At 40.2% G+C, this 22,967-nt stretch overlaps 1 protein-coding gene across 6 annotated transcripts in view; it reads right to left on the bottom strand.

Annotated features, from left to right (window-relative positions):
- Nucleotides 1–22,967, bottom strand: part of LMBR1 (limb development membrane protein 1) — a 154,810-nt gene that overhangs the window by 5,931 nt on the left and 125,912 nt on the right. For 4 of the 6 annotated variants that reach the window (XM_040464443.1, XM_040464439.1, XM_040464441.1 and 1 more), the window contains 3 exons: nucleotides 21,632–21,705; nucleotides 21,313–21,403; nucleotides 19,993–20,059 (listed from right to left, as the gene is read on the bottom strand). In XM_040464443.1, coding sequence (XP_040320377.1) covers nucleotides 19,993–20,059; nucleotides 21,313–21,403; nucleotides 21,632–21,705 — 232 coding nt within the window. Of the gene's footprint in view, nucleotides 1–11,593; nucleotides 12,094–14,511; nucleotides 14,728–19,992; nucleotides 20,060–21,312; nucleotides 21,404–21,631; nucleotides 21,706–22,967 lie in introns of those variants that run through there. The other 2 variants (XM_040464440.1, XM_040464445.1) reach the window with 2 other exon arrangements.

The following is a 22,967-nucleotide window of genomic DNA, read 5'->3' on the forward strand; positions in this document are numbered from 1 at the left end:
AATATTATTAATCTGAACTGGATGCTCCGGGTTTGTGGAGTACAATAACAAACCTTGAAATGCAGGATAGTTATATACATTGAAGCTATTTAAATTCACCTAAACTGATTTTTAAAAGCAAGTCTTGGGGCACCTGGGTGGCTTAGTTGGTTAAGCGTCAGACTTCGGCTCAGGTCATGATCTCGCGGTCTGTGAGTTCGAGCTCCGCATCGGGCTCTGTGCTGGCAGCTCAGAGCCTGGAGCCTGCTTCGGATTCTGTGTCTCCCCCTCTCTCTGCCCCTCCCCTGCTCGTGCTCTGTCTCTCTTGCTCTCAAAAATAAATAAAACATTAAAACAATTTAAAAATTAAAAAATAGAGGCGCCTGGGTGGCGCAGTCGGTTAAGCGTCCGACTTCGGCCAGGTCACGATCTTGCGGTCCGTGAGTTCGAGCCCCGCATCAGGCTCTGGGCTGATGGCTCAGAGCCTGGAGCCTGTTTCGGATTCTGTGTCTCCCTCTCTCTCTGCCCCTCCCCCCGTTCATGCTCTGTCTCTCTCTGTCCCAAAAATAAATAAAAAAACGTTGAAAAAAATTTTTAAAAAAAAATAAAAATTAAAAAATAAGTAAAAACAAGTCTTAAAAAAAAAAAAAAAAAGTCATCCTATTCAGTGATAATGTACCCTAGGCCAAATACTTATTAGAAAGAATGTGTGAATGCCAGGAACTTTTCTGACCACTGGTAAATAAATAAGTAAACCACGCAAGTAGTCAAGTGACAGATGATGGGACTGGTGACAATCTTCAAGGAAGAAACCGAAGAGCCACTTGGGGCCTATCATGTAAAATTTTAACGATAGAGGGCTGTATAAACAAGATCATATTACCTTTCTTTTATGGGTGGCCTAAGGATTTCAGGAGTAACCAAACTCCATTTCATTTTATCAGCTGACTGTTGAACTCACCTCTCACCCCCACCAAAGCAACCCCATCACCTATTACAGGGACGGCTCTACAAAAGCAGGGCAGAGAGAAAACAGGAACACCTTCATATCCAAAAGTATCACAAAAATAGGACGTTTCAAAAAGTATTTCTTTAACAGCCACACTTACACAGGGCCAATGGACAATACTCTATCATGATATTTTAGAGAGAAGATTAATGAAAACATACGATAAAATATCATTTTAAAGAAGGTGAAGGGATAGGGCACCTGGGTGGCTCAGTCAGTTAAGCATCCGACTTCAGCTCAGGTCATGATCTCACAGTTTGTGAGTTCGAGCCCCTCACCGGGCTCTGTGCTGACAGCTAGGAACCTGGAGCCTGCTTCAGATTCTGTGTCTCCCCCTCTCTCTACCCCTCCCCCACTCACGCTCTGTGTCTCTCTCTCGATAATAAAATAAACGTTAAAAAAAAAAAAAATGGTGAAGGGACCCAGACCCCAGCAGAGGACGCAGCACAGACCACACATCAGGAGTCACAGCAACAATCACAGCTGCTGCTTCTCAGATAAAAAACTTGACTGTGTTAAGAGGAATACATATCTAATTATACATTTTATTTTTCACACTAAGTACCATTTAATTTAACCTAGGAAGTTATTTGTAGACAGGATACAGTCCTTCCAAAACACATTTCAGCGATTTCAGCCCAGGCTTCCCAGATAATTAGTTTATTTGATGTTTAGGACCAAACTCCTTTGAGAATCTGGTCAGAGCCATAGATCATTCCACAAGAAAAACACAGAGATGCACACAGACACGAAATCTTGCATATGATGAAATGATTGACGGAGAAAGTGACCGATCATAGAATAAAACCCTGTGCAGATTCTCCAGAAGAGTCTTACCTGGTTTCAGAACATTTTACTCATATACCATCATTCACAAAGAAAAAATCAGAACATATATACCCAAGATATGCATATCTAATTATTTTAAAACTATATATGTACTACTCACTGACTTTCACATTACACACAAAGAACAGACTTTAAAAATAACAGCAGTAAAGATAAATATGAGTTCTCACGGTTTTTTCACAGCCCAGTGACTTACTTCGTGAACCTATGGGGACAGACCACTTTGGACAGCATGGGGACACGCTAACCAGTAACTCCGCCACCACCCTGGACCTGGCCTATGCACCACGGGGGGGACAGCAGTGCCACACGCTGAGTACAGGGGCAGTGGAAGGTATGTGACATACAGCTTCTCGGCAGATTCAACTTGGTACCCTGAGAGTCAGGGCCAAGACTTCATATGAAATCCCAGACAGAGAGCGATCTCCTTATGACATGTTTGGTCCCAGGGACATCTCAGGTTGACCTCACAGACATACAGGAGCCCGTTGCTACAGTGCAACAAAGCACTAGACAAAATATTAGGTTATAGGGGCTAGTTCTGAAGACACTGCCGTTTCAAATTTAATCTTTTAAATATCTAACTAACATGGTCCGACTAAAAGATCACTCTGGACAACACATGCAGCTCTTTAGTCCTGAAAACCCCGTATAAGACTGAACCTTAAACAATAACCCCTAAACCAACATCTGAGAGGCTATGTCACAGCAATTATTAAATTGTAAAATGTACTTTTTTATTAAAAATGCCAACACTTAGGAAAAAGTAACAATACTTAAAATTTTAACTTTAACATTTATTGTAAAAATGTATAATACTTCAAAATCTCCATTTCTGGAGAAAGATATAAAAGCATACATATTAAGGCAGCTGCTTTGGATTCTTTGTCTCCCTCTCATTCTGCCCCTCCCCTGCTCGCTCACTCTCTCTCTCTCTCTGTCTCTCAAAAATAAACATTAAAAACTTTTTATTTATTTTTTATCTTTTTTATTTAAAAAATTTTTTTTTTCAACTTTTTTTTATTTATTTTTGGGACAGAGAGAGACAGAGCATGAACGGGGGAGGGGCAGAGAGAGAGGCAGACACAGAATCGGAAGCAGGCTCCAGGCTCTGAGCCATCAGCCCAGAGCCCGACACGGGGCTCGAACTCACGGACCGCGAGATCGTGACCTGGCTGAAGTCGGACGCTTAACCGACTGCACCACCCAGGCGCCCCTAAAAACTCTTTTTAAAAAAGGGTATTAAGGCAGCAAAATTTTAAGATAATACTAACAAAAAAATCAATTATCAAATGTTATTAACTCTGCTACTCAAATACTGAAATGCTCATTCCCATTCAAAAGTTATTTCTGTAAAAGATAAGTAAAATATACACCAGCTAAAGGCCTACTTAGTTAAGCATGGCTAAGCATAAAGCCATCTTATCGGTGAATAAAATGATCTTCATGACAAACCACGCGTCAGTTCCGCCCACTAAGATACAGTTAAAAACATTTTATGCATAATTCCTTGAATAATGAACTTATACCTTCACAAGAACCTCATTTCAGGGAAGACCAACACGAATCATGAGAACCCACCTTCGTTAGCCCACCTGAGATGACTCTGATTTCTAGCAAGCATACTCTGGTTCCTCACTAGCATGAAGACGTGGAAAGCCTGACACGCTTAAGGGATCATTAAAGCAACTTTATCATTAAACCATGTGTGCTGGCATCCCACACAAACGGCTGACATGATACCCATGGCTTTAATGTAAGACTGCCAAAAGGAACACACACATCTTGTCATAAAAAAAATAAATTTAGAAGTTAAGTGTTCTCTGACAAAACACTGGGATCGACACTTTTTCCCTCTGGACTCTTACAATGGTTAAATTATTATCTTGACGAGGTTTTCAAATTCCCTTCTCTAAACCACACTGTTGGAATAAACTTATACCTAAGGCAGGCATCAAATAATAAATATGACCTAAAGGGTACAAAATAATAAAATATACGATCCTTTTTAAGCATCATTAATTTCAGGGTTAATGTATATAGGCCCATTGCCAACTGTTTTATTTATTCAAAAATAAAGTCATTCTAAAATTGAAGAGAAGGTCCACTTCTGGGGTGGAATAGAGAGGATCCTATTAAAGCAAAGACTTCAACTTTTGACTGTTCTTACTTTGCAAGTAGATTTTCATTCAATTACATCAACTAGGAATACTGACTTCAGGTTTGGGCCAAGATGGGATAAAAGAGACCAGATTTTCCCTTCATACCTGAATTAACCAAAAAAACCTGGACAAGACATACAAAACCTTCATTTGCAAGACCCTGGACATTAAGCAATAAAGGGCAATAACGCTGATAGACAAGCAACAGGCGAGCCGGGCCTTACCTCTGCCACAGCTCCGGCCTGAAGAGGCCTTCCGGGCTGCAGCACAGAGAGTAACAGGGACAGGGTCCAGCCATCTTGCTAAGTTGAAGAGGTGCAGTTGGAACCTGGGGACCGCAGGGTAGACAGAGAGTTGCACGGGGTGGGGACCCAGATGTGTAGAAGAAGCTCTAGAGTATTCAGCAGGGAACGGGCCCACTCATGCTCATGGGTAAACAACTGAACCAGGAATGACCCAGATGACAGAACGAGTAGCAAGGACAATTAACTAATCGTAACTGTATACCTTATATTTCAGAAGCTGGAAGAGTGAACTTGTTCAATAGAGACACGGAAGATACAAAACAGACCCAAACGGACCTTCTACAGAGGAGTATCACCATGTGACACATGGAAAACGCACTGGATGGGATTAGTGGCAGATGTGACACACCGGTAGAAAATACTCAAACGAAACACAGAAAGCAAACCAAGACAGAAAATGAACACAGCATGAGGGCACTATGAATTCCTTTCAAACGAATGATATGCTTGTCCTAAGAGTTCCTTACGGAGAGGAAAGAGAACAGGAGGGAAAAAGCATCTGAAGAAATAATGGCCGAACACCTTCCAAATTTGATGAGAACTATATACTGACAAATCAAAGAAGTTCAATAAACTCAATGAACAAAAATCTGAAGCAAACTACACCACAGCACATCATAATTAAACTTCTTAAAATCAGTGATAAAGAAGAAAAATCTTAAACATGGTCATATGGAAAAAAAGAGATCAAATTATCTTTTTTTTACACAAATTAAAAAAAAACAAAGATAATGATCACAGAAGATTTCTTATCAAATACTACAGAAATGAGAAAAGAGTCACAGAACATCTTTAAAATACTGAAGGAAAAAGTTAATTTGAAATTCCATATCCGGTGAAAACTTTAAAAAAATAAGGCAAAATAAAGACATTTCATGTATACAAAAAGCGGAAAGAATCCATCACTGGCAGACCGGCATTACGTGGGATGTTGAAAAAAGTCCTCCAGACAGACAGAAGGAAAATGTATCAGAAGGAAATCTAGATCTACGGAAAGCAATGAAAAACAACAGAAATGATTACTATGCAGGTAAATATAAAAGACTTGTTAGTTTTAAATCTCTTTGAAAGATCACTGTTCAGAGCAAAATCGGAAACACTGTATTATAGGGTTTTTAACGTGTACAAATACAATTTATGATAACGAGCACGAAAACAGCCAGGGGAGAAATGGAAATACACCGTGAGAAGGCTCTTCTATTAAGGGCTACGATACCACCAGAAGGTGGACTGTGACATTAAAAATGTATACTATGAACCAGAGAGCAGCTATCCAAATACTACAACAAACAGTTATAGCAAACAGGTCAACAAAGGAGATAAAGGAGAATCAGTTTTTTTAATGCAACATATTCAGAAAAAATGAAGATAAAGAAGAAAAAGGGAACAAAGAAGAGATGAGAAGAAACAGAAAATAAAGAACAAGATCGTAGATTTAAACATATCAGTAATTGCACTCAAAGTAAACGGTCTAAACATCCAAATTAAAAAATGAAGATTAACAGACTATATAAAAAAGCAAGATCCAACTCTAAATTATTTTTTTAAACTTTTTTCTTTTTTTAATGTTTATTTTATTTTTTTATTTTTGAGAGAAAGAAAGCACGTGCATGTGAGTGGGGGACGGGACAGAGAGAAGGGAGAGAGAGAGAGAGAGAGAGAGAGAGAGAGAGAGAGAATCCCAAGCAGGCTCCACGCTGTCAAGTGCAGAGCCCTACGTGGGGCTTGATCCTACAAACCATTAGATCATGACCTGAACCAAAGTCAAGAGTCAGACACTTAACTGACTGAGCCACCCAGGTGCCCCTCTACATTATCTTTAAGGAACCAACTATTTAAATACAAAGACACATGGGCACCTGGGTGTCTCAACTGGTTAAGTGTCTGACTCTTGATGTCGGCTCAGGTCGTGATCTCATGGTGGTGAGAGATCAAGCCCCACATCAGGCTCTGTGCTGAGTGTGGAGCCCACTTGGGATTCTGTCTCTCCCTCTCTCTCTGCACTTCCCTCCCTCCCTCCCTCCTTCCCTCTCTCCCTCTCCCTCTCAAACATTTTTAAAAGATAATAAATAAATATAAATAAATATAAAGACACAAACAGGTTAAAAGTATAAGAATGGAGGGGTGCCTGGGTGGCTCAGTCGGTTAAGCGTCCGACTTCAGCTCAGGTCATGATCTCACAGTGTGTGAGTTCGAGCCCCACGTCAGGTGATGTGCTGACAGCTCAGAGCCTGGAGCCTGCTTCAGATTCTGTGTCTCCCTCTCTCTCTGCCCCTCCCCTGCTCATGCTCTGTCTCTCTCTGTCTCAAAAATAAATAAAAACATCAAAAAAAATTGTTTTTAAGTATAAGAATGGAAAAAAGTATACTATGTAATTGTAATCAAAAAAATAAAAGCTGACATGGTTATATTAATGTCACACAAAGTAGATTTCATAGCTAAAAAGATTACCAGGAATGAAGAATGTCATCATCATTAGCCTAATTATAAAGGGGTCAATTCATCAAGAGAATGTAACAGTCCTAAATATTTATGCATCTAATAATACCAGAACTTCAAAAATACATGAAGCAAAAAAAAAGAAATGTAGGAAGAAATAAATACATCTGCAATTGTGGTCGATTTCAAACCCCTTCGCTCAATAATTGATAAAACAGATAGAAAATCAGTAAGGATACAAAGAACTTGAGCAACATTCTCAACTAAACTGACCTCATATTTATAGAACACTCTACCCATGAATAGCAGAATACACCTTGTTTTTAAGTACACAAAGGAGATACATGAGGACAGACCATGTTCTGGGCCATAAAGCAAGTCTCAATAAATTCAAAATGATTCAAGTCATACAAAACATATTTCCTCACCATAATGAAATTAAATTCGAAATCGCTAACAGACAAACATCTCTGGAAAATCCTCAAATATTTGGAAACTAAATAACAGACTTCTGAACAATCCATGGTCCAAGAAGAAATAACAAGGAAGTCAGAAAGTATACTGAACTGAGTGAAAATGGCAGCACTTTAGACGAAAGTTCGAGGGGGTGCAGCCAAAGCAATACTTAGAAACTCACAGTGTTCAGAGGCAATGCTAGAAAATAAAGAAGACCTCAAATCAGGGAACACAGCTTCAAGTTTAAGAAAGCAGAAAAATAAGAGAAAAATAAACCCCCAAATAAGCAGAAGAAAATAAATAATAAAGAGTGAATCAATGAAAGGAAAAGAGAAAAAGAACAGAGAAAAATAAATGAAACCGAAAACTGGTCCTTTGAGAAGATCCATAAAAATCAATAAACCTCCAGCAATACTGTTAAAGAAAAAAAGACAGAAAACACGAACTACCAACACCAGCTATGAGATAGGTAATTATCACTGCTGTGCACGGCTACCTCCATCTATATTAAAGGGATAATAAAGGAACCTTATGCCAAAAAAAAACTTGACAACATAGATGAAATAAATTCCTCAAAAGACATCAACAAAGCTCACTCAAGAAGAAATAAATAAGCAGAGTAGTCCTCTACCAATAATATAAATTTAATGTGTTGTTAAAACCTCTCAACAAAGTAAATTCCAGGCCCAGATGGCTCCACTGATTAACTATTTCAAACGCTGAAGGAAAAAACCCAATTCTATAAAAACTCATTGTCTCTGTCCATTACAGCCGCTCTAACAGAGTAGCACACACCGGGCGGCTTATAAACAACAGACATTTATTTCTCACAGTCTGTGGCTAGAAGTCCAAGATGTCCGGTGAGGGTCCACTTCCTGTTTTACAGACAGCTATCTTTCATTATAACCTCCCATGACAGGAAGGGCAAGGGAGCTCTCGGGGCCTCTTTCATAAGGGCCCTAATCCCACTCATGGGGGCAGAGCTTCACGACCTAACGCCTCCCACAGGCCCCTTCCTCCTAATACGATCACACTGGGGATTAAGCTTCAACGTATGAATTTTCAGGGAGACACAAACATTTAGTGTATAGCATTCATCCAGCAATTTGAAGAGGAGGAAATACCTGTGGATAGTTTCAGTGAAGATAGCATTACTCACATAAGCAAAACCTGAAAAAAGATATTAACAACAACAACAACAACGAAAAGAGAACTATAGATCTATGCACTCGTACAGATGCAAAAACCCTAAGCAAAATTTTATCAAATTGAACCCAACAGTAAAAAAAAAAAAAATTAAAAAAAAAAAAAAAAAAAGATAATACGTCATGACCAAGCGAGGCTTATCCCAGGAATGCAAGATTGGTTTAACACTCAAGACTCACCCAGGGTAATTTAGCACACTAACCAGAGTCTAAAAGAGAAAGCCACAGGATTATGTCAGTAGATGCAGAAAAAGCATTTAACAAAACCCAGTAAACATTCCCGATAAAACTCCAGCAAAGTAGAAAAGAAGGGAACCTCCTCGACCTGGTGAAAGGCATCCACCAAAATAAACAAGCTAAAAAACACTACAGTTCTTATCAGTTAACAGTAAAGGACAGAATGCTTTCTTCCTATGGTGGAAACAAGCCAAGAATGTCTGCTCTCACTACTTCTATTCAACATTGTACTGGAAGCTCCAGATAATGCAACAGATGAGAAAAATAAATTAAAGCACCCGTGTTGGAAAGGAAGAAGTAAAACTATCTTTATTCACAAATCATTAATCATAATTATGATTAATCATCAACGAAAACCAACAAAATCTACAAACCAGATACTATTACTAATAAGTGAGTTTAGCAAGGTTGCAGAATAAAAGACCAATATACACAAATACACCAGCAAAGAACTGTTAGAAATTAAGTTTTTAAAGTAATACCATTACAATAGCATCAAATGTCCTAGACCTAAACAAAAACGCAAACACGGCCGAGGCAAATTAAAGAACTAAGTAAGTATACAGTGTTCAGGGACTGAAAGATTCAGTGTTGTAAGGATGCTAATCCTCTCCAGTTTGTTCTACAGACTCAACACAATCCAAAATCCTCGCAGACATTTGTGTAGAAAATGACAAGCTAGTTTAAAAAGTCACAGGGGAATGCAAAGGACTTAGAATAACTAAAACCACTCTCAAAAAGAACAGACTTGGGCTTGGGGATGGGGGTGTGGGGGGGGGAGAACAGACTTCACTGCCTGATCTTAAGTCTTACAATCAACCCACAGCAATCCAGACAGTGCAGTATTGAACTAGAGACAAATAGAGACATCAATGGGACAAAATAGAGTCCAGAAATAAACCCACACCCACACATACATAGACAATGGATTTTCCATAAAGTTTCCCAGGCCATTCAGAGGAAACATGAATAGACTTTTCAAGCAGTGGTGCTAGAATAATTGGCTACCCATATGCAAAAAAATATATAAATTTCAATTCATCCCTCATCCAGTATACAGAAATTAACTCGAAATGAGTCATGGATCTAAGTACAAAACCTACAGATATAAAACATCTAGAAGAAAACATAGGAGATAATAATCTCTGTGATTTGGGGTTAGAGAAAGATTCAGTAGATACAACACCAAAAGTACAATCCGAAAAGAAACACTGGTAAATTTGACTTCATCAAAATTAAGGATATCGTCCTTTGAAAGATATTGTTAAAACAATACAAACATAAGCCAGCAATTGGGGAAAATATTTGCAAATCACGTATCTTGATAAGGAACTTTTATCCAGAAGAGGTAAACAGCGTCCAACACTCAAGAATGAGGAAACAACCCCCATTTTTTTAAATGGGCCAAAGATCCGAAGAGATACTTCACCAAAGGAAATACACAGAGGGCAAATGAGCACTTTGGTCATCTGGGAAATGCAAGTTAAATCCATAAAGACATATCACCACACACCTATTAGAATGCCAAACATTAGCTCATGGACTATACCAGGGCAGGCTCCCCACACACTCGTGCTGAGAATGCAAAATGGGTAAGGACTCTGGAACAGTTTGGCAGTCTCTTAAAAAGTGAAGCGTACACGAGGCATTCCCTTTCCAGTTATTACTCAAGAGACAGGACAGCGTGCGCCCACACAGAGACTTGCACATGAAAGCTCAGAGCGACTTGACTTATAACAGCCGAAAGCTGTAAACAACTCTAACGTCCTCTGGTGGGTGACAGGATAAACAAATCGTGGTCTACACGTAAAATGAAACACTACTCAACAATAAAAAATGAACTGCTGGGGTGCCTGGGTGGCTCAGTTGCTTGAACGGCCCACTTCGGCTCAGGTCATGATCTAGTGGTTCAAGCCCCGCATCTGGCTCTGTGCTGACAGCTCAGAGCCTGGAACCTGCTTCGGGTTCTGTGTCTCCCTCCCTCTCTGCCCCTCCTCTGCTCATGCTCGCTCTCTCTCTCTCTCTCTCTCTCTCAAAAATAAAAAATTAAACAATTAAACAAAAATGAACTGCTGACACATGCAACAACCTGGGTAAGTCTTAAATACGCTGAGTGAAAAAAGCCAGACAAAAAACCAGTACGCATTGTATGATTTCATTTACATACACATCCAGGAGACATGAACTAATTTATAGTTACAACAAGCAGGTCAGTGGTTGCCTGGGGATACGGGCGGGGGGGGGGGGTTGGTACAGCGGGACAGGTGTGTGGCAGGGACCACATAGGGCCAAAAGGAAACGTTCTGACGTGACAGATATGTTCACTATTTTGATTGTGGTGATGGTTTCACACATGTACAAGTAAGTCAAAACTTGTGGGAAAGAAAAAACCCTTGTCAGTTGTACGCTTTAAATATGTACAGTTTATTGTATGTCAATTATACTCAGTAAAGCTGTGAAAATACATCGATCAGGCTGCAGAATATAAACCCCATATCGTACATGCATCTCTCAGTTTACGGCTCTGGCAACGAGATTTCATTAGAAATTCTTTATTTCTAAGTGTTTGCTGTTGTGTTCCAAGTTAAATGTTTATAGTATTTTCCAGTCACTCTCATATTCTTACGCTGTACGGGTGTGTAGGCGTTACAATGTAAGAAGGTAAGATATTTATTCCCTTTATGGAATCGACAGCCTTCCTAAGAAGTGCAGACTTTCACAACATACTTCATGTTCTCCTACCTCTTTCCAGCACAACTAAATGTCTTTGTACAGAGTAAAATGGGAAGCGAAAAGCATGGGTTCCCGCACACGCACTAAAAGCTGTGTGCAGACAGATCATCCCTTTCTTCAAGGAACTCACAGCTTTATGGAGGGAAGAGAAAAGTGAGCACTTAGATCACAGTGTGCTCGGTGACGGGGCAGACACGTGCAGAAGGAAGAAGGGGTGACGGGAGAGCACACAGGCTCAGGGAAGACTTTCTCTCCGGAGGTGCTGGCTAAGCCGAGTCTCGAAGGAAAGGTTAGGTGAGCCGCGGAATGGGCGGTGCACACAATCGCTCGTGGCAGATGAAGTCACACGGTTCAAAGGCACGGAAAGTAGAGCAGAGTCCTCTGTGTCAGCCAGGACACCCGAAGAACACCCCGATCACTAAAGGTGGTTCCGACGGGTGGGGCTCGGAGCGGCAGGAATCGACACCGGACACACGGGCAGGGGCGAGGTTGCAGGGACCTCCAGTGCCACCATAAGGAAACAGAACCTTACTCTAATGGCCAAAGTCTTCGAAGCACAAAGAGCAGGGCAGCGACAGGATCACAGTGACACTGGAAGAGAGGGGGAGGAGTGCTAAACTGGCCACTGAAGCTGGAGTGGGCTGTGCCTGGAGAGGAGGGAGCAGGGAGGGCGCTCCCGGTCCGGTTCTGCCCATCCTACAGAGACCTCGGCTGCGACACTAGGGTGACACACAGAGAACACTCAAAAGTTGACTCGCAATCGTTAAAAATAAGTAGACCTCAAGTTCAGTTAGATTTTCCCACATCAGGGACACAGACGACACAGCATGTATTTACTGTCCACTGTTCTACTGGGGGAGGGTGTTCAGTAAAATAATAGTCTGCTGAGATGAAATTCACGTATCATGAAATTAATGACTTCAAAGTAAACAGTGCAGCGCACTGAGTACATCTGCCATGTCGTGTCTATCTAGCTAGTTCCAAAACACTCTAGTTCCGACACTCCACAGCAAACCCCAGACCCATCGGGCGGTTCCTCCCGATCAGCCCTCCCCCAAATCCCTAGCAACCCCTAAGTCACTTTGTCTCTCTGCGGTGGAGTTTCCCACTCGGGACAATTTGTGTAAACAGAATATGACAATACGTGGCCTTTTGTGCCTGGATTATTTCACTCAGCACAATGTTTTCAAGGTTCATCCATATGGTATCACTGTACCACTCCTTTTTCCTTTTTTTTGGTTAAATGGTGGTAAAACACGCACAACACAGAATGTGCCATCTTAACCATTTTCAAGTGCACAGCTCAGCAGTGTTGAGTGCATTCATGCTGTTGCACAATGAACCTCCAGAACTTTCATCTGGCAAAACTGAAGCTGGACACAGTAAAGAACAACTCTTCACCTCCTCTCCCCGCCAACCTGGCCCTGGCACCACCCCCGCTCCTGACTCTGTGATCGAGAGACTCTGTGATCCTGACTCCCAGATCGAGATCTGAGATCGCAAGAGTGATCACACAGTACTGGTTTTTGTTTTGTGACTGGCTTATCTCACGTGGACACCCTTCCTTCTTATGGCTGAACAGCATCCACCGTATTACGAACCACGATGTGTTTATGCACTGAACTGTCAATGAACTCTTGGGTTGCTTCTACCTTTTGGCTGGTTATTATTATAAGGTTCTTTTAAAATAATAAAACTAAGATACTTGGTCAAACAAGCTGGGAACATGGAAATAAAGACAACCAGGATGGAAGCAGGACACCTGAAATTTCTTCACCGATTCTGAGGCCACAATCCACACTCAACATGGGGCACCCAGTGACACCACAAATATTTATTAACTAGATGCTGGAAGGGATAAAAAGATGCATGAAATATGGTTTGGTCCTTTAAGGGATGTGAAGTCTCTCGGGAAAGCCATACACACACGTAAGTATAACACAGGGCTGAAAGCGTGCCCAGCTTCATGTGTGACCAGCGTGTGACTCGGCCTTAGAGGACGGGGAGGAACCCGAAGACAGAGAGACTGAGGAGAGAGGGCTGGGGGAGCAACACGAACCCAAGCTCAGAGAGGGAGAAATGGAGTTGTAAATATCACACCAACTTTAGTCAAAGACTATTTATACGCTACAAATTCATTTGGTCCTAATATGAAGGCAACTTAATTTAGCAGTCCAGATGAAGTGGAGTATGTGAATTTTAATAAAGTAAAACCCAGTGAATGAGAATGATAATCACTGTCCAAGAAGCACCTGAGTGCTGATTTTTCACACAGGTGAAGGGTTAAGCCCCCCCAAAGCGGACAAGAACGGTCTACTCTCTTCCTGAAGGAAACATCCAGAGACGGGGCTTCTGCAGCGTCTCCCAGTAACACTTCCTCGCTCGGAAAAGTAAACACTTCCGTTCTTCAGCTTTGCTTTCACTCCCTACTCTATTCTCCTCAAAGAATGAACACCTGTCTAGAGTCCACCTCATGAACATTCCCTAACAATAAAATATTGTTTTAAAATCACACACTCAGCTCTCTCTGCTTGGCTGTTTACACAAGTCTGATTCTTTTCACTTTTTTTGTAAGGGAAACGGGAAGGAAGAAGCAAACGTGTGAAATTGTTAGCAAGGTGAAACTGAGTGTCGCCACTGGGTGTCGGCATGAGGAGGGAGAGGCATCTAACGTAACTCCCAGGTTTCTGCTTTGGCCCTTTAGATAGAAAGTGGCCAAGGACTGAAGGGAAGTACAGGGGAGGGAGGGAGGGACTGACGGACGGACGGACGGACAGAGATACGCACACACACAAGTATAGATCCTACAGTAGGGACGGAATACACAGTTGGGATAACCTGCTCTTAGCCCAGGGGTAGGTGCTGGGTTGGAGGTTTGGGTTTGGGGACAAGTGTATGCGTGTAGTCGAGGAGCAGTAAAAGAGATGGATAGCTAAAGAACGGCCAAAGGAGGAAGAAAACAACAGGGGAGTGGGGACCAGAAAAGAAGGAGAGAGACGGGAGGTGGATTACAAACAGCAAATGCCATGGAGCAATTAAGGTGAAAACAGAACCCACAAGACGGCACAATTAAGAGGTCACTGGTGACCTGAACAGAAAGAGATAATTAAGTGTTCTTGAGTTTGAAATTCACTTACAGATGACTGAGTTCCAGTACAGGAAATGATCTCGAAACCTTTTCCTCTTTTAATTCCCACTGGACAGCACACAGAAGTCAGGAGTCAACAGAAGAAACAAGAACGCTGACCAAAGAGTTAGGATCCAGGTAACCCAGGTGAGGACTTCACAACTCCCGCGGAGGCACCCGCTATGTCCACATACGCACGCAAGATCTGAAGACCTCTGAACAGGGGCTTAGGATTAAAACAGGTGGTCACAATGAATTTTAGCTTGATCCTTAATTTGAGTATTCTTTATAATGAGAATCTGTTCATGTCTATACTTGCATAATTAAAATTAATTTTAAAATAATACTTCCTACAAATAAGGAGATAATATGCTCACTGGTCTCAGAATTGACTATGTACAGGTGTACTATTAAGTATTCTCAGCCAGGTTAGAGGTCTTTATTCTTAGTACAAAGACCCTTACTGTAGTTTACTGTCTAGTTTTAATTGTAACATTTTAATTACTAACATTTTAAAAAATGACATCTTAAGCCTCCTTCTAGCTAAATTATCCTAACTAGAATTATTTTCATATAAAACATACTTTACGACTATTTGAATGATGTCAACAGATGGCTAAGTTATTTAGTTAATGTGTGGCCAACGTGACATTTTCTCAGACAGACTATATGTCCTGAAACATGAGCAGGCATCAGAAGAACCTAACAAGCAGATCCTGAGAATATAAGCATTTAGGGATTGAGCATCAGTTAGTCTCCTAACTCTTTTAGACATGTGACACAGAATACTTTCTCTTTATTGTTAAAAATCATTACTAGATATACAAATGTATTATTCAGTTATAAGAACAATAGTAATCAACCAAAAAGCAATTAGTACCACACTCTCTGCAATGTAACAATATCAGTAAGTCATCTACAAATTTTTTGCTGAGAAATTTTCAGTAGGGAGTTTAAAATTATCTTTACATCAAAGTCATAGTTAGGAATACTTATTATGATTTATACTTCTATTTTGCACTTGCCATTTCTTTTTTTTTTAATATTTGGTTATTTTTGAGAGAGAGAGAGAGAGAGAGAGTGAGTAGGGGAGGAGCAGAGAGAGAGGGAGACACAGGATTCGAAGGGGGCTCTGCATGCACAACATAGAGCCTGATGCAGGGCTCGAGCTCACAAACCGTCAGATGCTCAACCAACCGAGCCACCCAGGCGCCCCTTCACTTGTCAATTCTAAGCATCGTTTGCTTTTGTTTTACACTAAGAATTGCAGAGAACTGGTCCAGGGTAAAGATTAATTAGTATATTCACGAAACCCCAAATAAAGAACTCTCCAAACTGCTCTGGTTTTTATTATTTATTTATTTATTTATTTATTTATTTTTCAACGTTTATTTATTTTTGGGACAGAGAGAGACAGAGCATGAACGGAGGAGGGGCAGAGAGAGCGGGAGACACAGAATCGGAAACAGGCTCCAGGCTCTGAGCCATCAGCCCAGAGCCCGACGCGGGGCTCGAACTCACGGACCGCGAGATCGTGACCTGACTGAAGTCGGACGCTTAACCGACTGCACCACCCAGGCGCCCCAAACTGCTCTGGTTTTTAAACAGGTTCCCTTGCTCAAGGAACAAAAGAGAAATCCACTTTATCTCCTGCAAGATGGGGGCCTAGATGGGACCCATCGATGAGAAACACATGGAAATAGTAAAAAAATTCAAGGTGATTCAAAGGGATAAATGTTTTTGTTTCTGTTTTAATATCATAAGTACATTTTCTTTTAAAACTCTGCAGTTGGGCCTTACATAATTACAAGTTATAGAAAGCTTCAGGATAATAAAATAACTATAAAAATAATCTTAAAATAGAAATTAGTAACAGTCCTGCAAGGTCTGCTGGTTGCATGTGAGAAAAAATTCTCCTGTTAAAGGAGCCTGCAAATAACAAGGCAAAAAGAGGTCAATCAGTAGTTTCTTGATTAAGCAAAATAAAGAGCGTGTCAGCAATCGTAGTCTGTTCTTACAGAATTCACTCCTGCCTCTGGAGTATTTCGTTGCAAAGAGTTTGGGCATCCACAGAGTCCATTCAGCCTGGGCCTGCCCTACACTCACCTGGCTCACCGGCCACCTTTATGTCTGTGAAACCAGACAGTAAACTGTTTACACACTTGGACATCAAGTCCCCCAAAATGTCGGATTCTTCTAAACTAACATCTAGAGAGGCAGCAAAACAGTGTTTTGGAAATCATGCGCACTGCCGTGGCATTACTCTTAAAGAGCTTTAAAGAGTTCGAGTAAGAAATGGGAGACTCAGAATCTTGTGTTTCCTACAGACAACTATCATTTATATGAATTATACCCGACTAAAAATACACGGTCAAAGTCTTTCTCCCAACCTAATTCTCGCTGCCCAAGTAATATGCTTATAAAATCTACTCTTGTAATTTTTCAGATCAGTACAAAATTTTCCATACTCAAATGTAAGATCCTGATCAAAGGAAGTCTTTAATAAATGTGTCCTATCACCCGGGCACTGGAGTCTGAAGCTACAGTTTAATGATGCCTATGGTGCACCAACAGTGCCAGTGAGCCCTGAAAACACAAAAAACTCAGAGAACGTTTTTGAAACGAAAATACCAACACATCAATCCTTTCATGCAGGATTCAATGTTATTTTCAATGTACAATTAAAATGAAAACCATCACCAATAAATGGCTGAAATAAGAGGAAAGCTGCTCGCATACAGGTAACGGCGGGGTTTTCCTCACTCTTTCACTTCTCATTTCACTGCAAGTGATGAGGTGCTGCTGGTGGAATTCACAGGAGCAAACGAGAGCATTTAGGGTCAGGGTTTCCTTGTGAGAGGCAGTGAGAAAGAGTGACAAATTTCACAGCTTGGAATCTGGTTGTTAAATACATCCTCTATTCTGGGCTTCTGAGCTTTTCAGCTAGGAAATCAAAACCCTGTTCTACACTAGGATAATATTCATGACAATTCTCCACATCTCATCTTCTTAAAATCAAAGACTCCGTTCCAAAGGGTTAATAGAGGAATTACAAAGTAACTCTCTAGTTTGCATTTCCCATAATACTAAAATAAAGCTGCTTCTTTTAGTCTAGAAATTTGCTTTTTTAATACTGTGAAAAGCCTCCATGAATCTGTTTAACGTATTTACTTCTTTTCATCTATTCAGTGCCACCGGGCATAACATGTAATGCAGTGCGTGTTGATATTTTGCAAAGCGCCACATGACTCACTGTACCCTAATGCGCTCCATTAATCCTGTTTGGACAGCTGGGCCCAGGCATTTGTTAGCTGCGTTTTAATTGTCCCATCTTTCTTTTTCTTCTTGTTATTTATCTCTATGGCAAACTACTCAGGAATTTAATTTGTTGATCTTCAAAAAGCAAATTTTGCCATTAATTTGTTTTCTTTGTATTAAAAGTAGACTCAGCATGTAATGCGCTTCCACAAAATCGGTATATATCACTAGTAACCATCTTAAATAACAGATCACGCTAAGTGAGTTTCGTAACTAAGTGGTAGGGTGGCTATAACATCACAGAAATTACTTGTTGGACCGTCACAACACAAATGATACCGCTCAGTTATAAATGAAGTTACTAACATGCATACTTTCGGCATTTTCAAGATTAACACACCATAAGCAGATGTCAAAACAATAACTAGTCCTATAAAGCCAACACAAAAGAGGTAAGACCACTGAGTAAACAAGCTTTGTATTCGTCTCTGCAACAGTGGTCCCTTTACGTTTATACTTAGATTTCACTTCTTACTAAAACACGAAATTCTCTGTAGCACATAACCATACAGTCTATATCTTCTTCACACAGCCCACTTCCCCGATTGGCAGCGAGTCTTGAGCAAGTAACGGAGGCGATACGAGAGGTAAACAAAAGCAACGCAAAGCTACTAGACATTTTTGTTAGGAGCGAGTTGCTGAGGTTGAACGATGGATCCTTCCAATCATTTGTGGACACTCTGGAGTTGAAAGCTGAGTCCGGAAGGCCAAACAGAACTGCTTGGCGGAAATTTTTGTCTGAAATAATATTTCACCAAGAAGGGAGATCACAGCCTGCAACAGTGCTTTATAAAAGAGAAGAATAGGCCAAATGAAGCTCTGTTCAACTGTCTCAATGACTAAGTGGAAATATATTACTGTTCAAAGATGATCAAAATTCCCAGAAGTTGAAAACTTGAGAAAACTGTATAAATGACAGGCAAGTAAGAAACTAAAAAACTAACGGATCTCCTTGAAATCTGCATGTGCTCTCAAAAACCTCAGTTTTCAAGTCTATCGCACGAACACAAAACAGCTTAAAATAAATCTTCACACATTTTCAATTTTTTAAACCACATACTAAATTGTAAGTTAAAAAAAAAAACATTTCATATAAGAAAAACTAGTTTAATATTTCTAGACATTCAACATCTTTTTTTGAACATCACAGTTTCCTCACTGATGAGGGACCATAAGGCAAGCTGAGGGCAAAGTACATATCCCCACCCTCCCCACCTCTGGTGGGACACGTGTGATATTCCTCAGACCCTCCTGGCTGCCCAAGGACAAAGGAAAAACTGGCTAACTGATAGAGATCACAGTCCTACAGGACGTGAATCTGCATTAGTTTACAAATGTCTTAGTAAATGTCAAGAAAAAGCCAATCGCATCAATAGCCTAATCTCCAGAAACCTGTAGACTCAGTTTCCTGGAGCCCCAACATCACCATCCCCTCCACAGTGATGTGGGAAACAAAGGCAAGAAGGAGATGACACATAACATTAAGTTTCTTTATAACCTGCAGCCCATTCACAAATACTTGAGGCAAATACAAAGTATAACGTTTCTCCAGGAACCCCCTGTGATCACGATGTTAATACCTCACTAGAGGGAAAACAACCTTAGCGTGACCACAGCCAGGCCTGCAGGATCCTGTGAGTCCTCAGTAGCATATGTAAATCTCCTTGGAAACTTCCCCTGGACTTTATTTACCTCCTCAACTCCATAGTAAATAACCAGTCACTCTTCACAACCCCAGGGCAGCATTTTCTGCCCATGGGTCCTGTCCCTGTGCTTTAATGATCGACTTTTTGCACCAAAGACGTCTTCAAGAATTCTTTCTTGGCCATTAGCTCCGAACTCCACCATCACCCTAATACCTCATCACTCACGAGAGAACTCAAAAGCTTAACTAGTCAGTGGGAAAAACTGTCCGTTGTTTGGAGAAGGAATATTTTTTTAAGTATTCAAAAAAAAAAAAATGGTCTTTATCTGAAAAAAGTAAAGTAGTGTTTTGGTATAGCTCTCTATACAGACAAACCACAGGAGTTCTAAAATAGTCTGGAAGGACATATTATATTTCAAAGGATGATTTTTTGGAAAACGTCCAGAAACTAAAAGTCAAGGCAGAAGTTTAGAAAAGATACAGTTAAAAGGTATGGACTTTAAATGGACATTTCTCACATAAACTTACCCAGTGTTCTTGACATCACAGGCAGGGCGGAGCTCAAGACCAAGATGGACACACAATTCCCAATGATCTGTGCGGGGGTCAGAAGGAACACTGGGCAGTTAGACTGCAGGATGATAAACACGATCGATCCATTCATGTTCTGGGAACTCACCACACACTCTCCTCACCCTGTACTACTGTACTGGATTTGGTTAATTTCTTAATGATATTAGTCAACATAGAATTTAAAGAGAATAAGAAATGTTTTCTACAAACACTCAGAGTCATATGTCAGTTCTACCAGATATTTACAGCATCTGGCACAAGTAGGAAGTTATAGAACACTTAAATTACTTTCTGTGTACCTCAGACAATGCATTTTACATTACTGACTGAGGTTGCCAATTTTAAAAAGGTTTGCCCGTCAACTAAACAAGAATGAGTACGTTTAATACTTCTCACTATATTTTTAAAGCCAGACTACTGCTCAGGAGATAGAATTTGTTCAACTATTCTAAGATTTAATATCAAAAAGCTAGAAATCTAAAACCCCTAAATTCTAGTGATTCATTTCCAATGTGCCCTATGCTTACTCTTTCATATTAAATAAAAGGAGCTGAAAATACCGATTAATACTGATGATCACTTAAACTAGATGCTAAACATCTCAAGAAGTCCCAGCATTCTATAGATAGGTAAATCAAGTACACGAAGTTCTCTTTTGAGATAGGCTGGAAAATATGTGATATGTAATAAAAACAGAAGCAACCAGCAGCTCTTACTAGTCATTTTCCAGTGACAGCCTGTGGGAATATTTTAAAAAGATGCGGTCACTATATACGGTAACCGTCTTTGTTATTCCAAAACCAATGACACATCCTAGGAAGTCAAATTAGCCTCAGACTACAAAACGTTTCTGAATAGAACTCTTCCGTCTTGCTTTAATTATTCAAATTTGAAATACTTGGTCTCTACTACTTGTAGCAACTAAGTTCTTCAGATTTCAAACAAGCTCCCTGAAGTACAGTTTGCACAATCAAAGTTACTCATTAGCAATACGTTTTCTTCAGAGGAGAAAGAGTCCTTTCAGGAGCCTTCCGCAGCCAGTTAGCAAGCGCTGCAGGTCTGCGCATTTACAAGTGAATGGAAGCCGTCCAAATTAAACAGAGCAGCACAACCTTTTCCCACTCATTCAGCATTCTGAAAATCTTCCAGTCTGCGTTTATGCGATTTACAAACAAATACCTATCACCGCAAATGAACCATTCAGGGTGATTATGACATAAAACACCTCCTTTGCCTTGGAAGGCAAAACGGAGGCACAGCCACCTAAGACTTTACCTTTGTCATAGTTGTGTCATCCTTCTTGGGAATAAAGTTTCCGAAAAACCGGAGGCTATAGAAACCGACGACAGAGGACACCATAAGATAGCTGTGAGAATCAAGGAAAAAACTCTCCAAAGAATGCAAGTTTCCTTAAGTTCTCAGCAGTCTTCAAAAAGTCTTAAGGCTCAAAGGGAAAACAACAAAAAGCCACTTGGCATGCTTGAGGAAGACTGACTTGTTTTTCCTTCTAGGCGAGTGTCTTAGTAAATTACCACTGTCCCAGAAAACTGGACAGAAAACTTGTTGACAGAATGCTGAGTTAAAGAAAGGATACAAAATCAAAATGATCTCAAGTGCAGCTCCCACAAAACCGAAAGCAGACAGAGAAGCATTTCCTATCCCAGGGCCCTGTGGGGGAAAAAAACCGCTTTCAGAATGACACTATATATTTGGATTCCCTAAGACTATTAAATAAATATCGGAATTAAGAATGTTTAATACTCTGGAGTAACATCTACATTTTTAAAGGACAATAAAATATGACATTAGACTGAGTTCATCAACTAATTGAAGCACATGTTAACAGTTTTAGCAAACTCAAAACATCTCCGAATTATCTCAAATATAATTTACTTATCAAAATGATATTATGCTTATTGTTAAGTCCTGAATATTACTGGAAGCAATTTTTTAAACAGTTTTGTAGGAATAAATATATAATTATTTAAATGAACCCTAAGACAACATATAAAAATTATACAATTAAAACATGTCAAAGTAAGCTAAGCATACAGAGAAAGTGAATGTGCATCTCCTATTTCCACACTTGAAGGTTCTCTCTCCCCAAATCTTCCTTAGGAATTCAGACGTTTTTTAAAAATATAACTTAATTAACACAGACTTTTTTTAATGTCATGCTATGCATTTTTTCCTAAACATTGTACCTATTCTCAAAATCTATCTTTACCTAGAACTTAAAAAACAAACAAAAACTAATATTTATTAATGAGACCAGACAGGCAAAAAAAATAATAATTTCTTACTAAAGTAGGAGCAATATTTTCAAAGTTTGCCAATTAAAGGAACTATTCAAATATGAACTACTGTCAGCTTTAACAGAAGTACCCAGAAAATTAAGAAGGTATAGTCAAGCTAATAAAAAATAAACCAATAAAGTGGTGCCTGGGTGATTCAGTTGGTTAAGGATCTGACTTCAGCTCAGGTCATGATCTCACGGTTCATGAGTTCAAGCCCCACGTCAGGCTCTGTGCTGACAGCTCGGCCTGGAGCCTGCTTCGGATTCTGTGTCCCTCTCTCGCTCTGCCCCTCTTCCACTCATGCTCCGTCTCTTTCTCTCTCTCTCTCTCTCTCAAGAATAAATAAGCACTAAAAAATTTTAAAAATAAATAAAGCAATAAATAATATCATACGTATCATATATACATTCTCATTTTGGCATAAAGAAGTAAGAAGAGGGGCGCACGGGTGGCTACGTCAGTTAAGCATCTGACATCAGCTCTGGTCATGATCTCACTGTTCATGGGTTCACGCACTGCATCGGGGTCTGTGCTGACAGCTCAGAGCCTGGAGCCTGTTTTGGATTCTGAGTCTCCCTCTCTACTGCCCCTTCCCTGCTCACACTCTGTCTCTCTCTCCTTCAAAAATAAATA

Source organism: Herpailurus yagouaroundi, unplaced genomic scaffold (assembly GCF_014898765.1).
Source record: "Herpailurus yagouaroundi ecotype Mexico unplaced genomic scaffold, PumYag 483, whole genome shotgun sequence".
NCBI classification, from domain to species: Eukaryota; Metazoa; Chordata; class Mammalia; order Carnivora; family Felidae; genus Herpailurus; species Herpailurus yagouaroundi.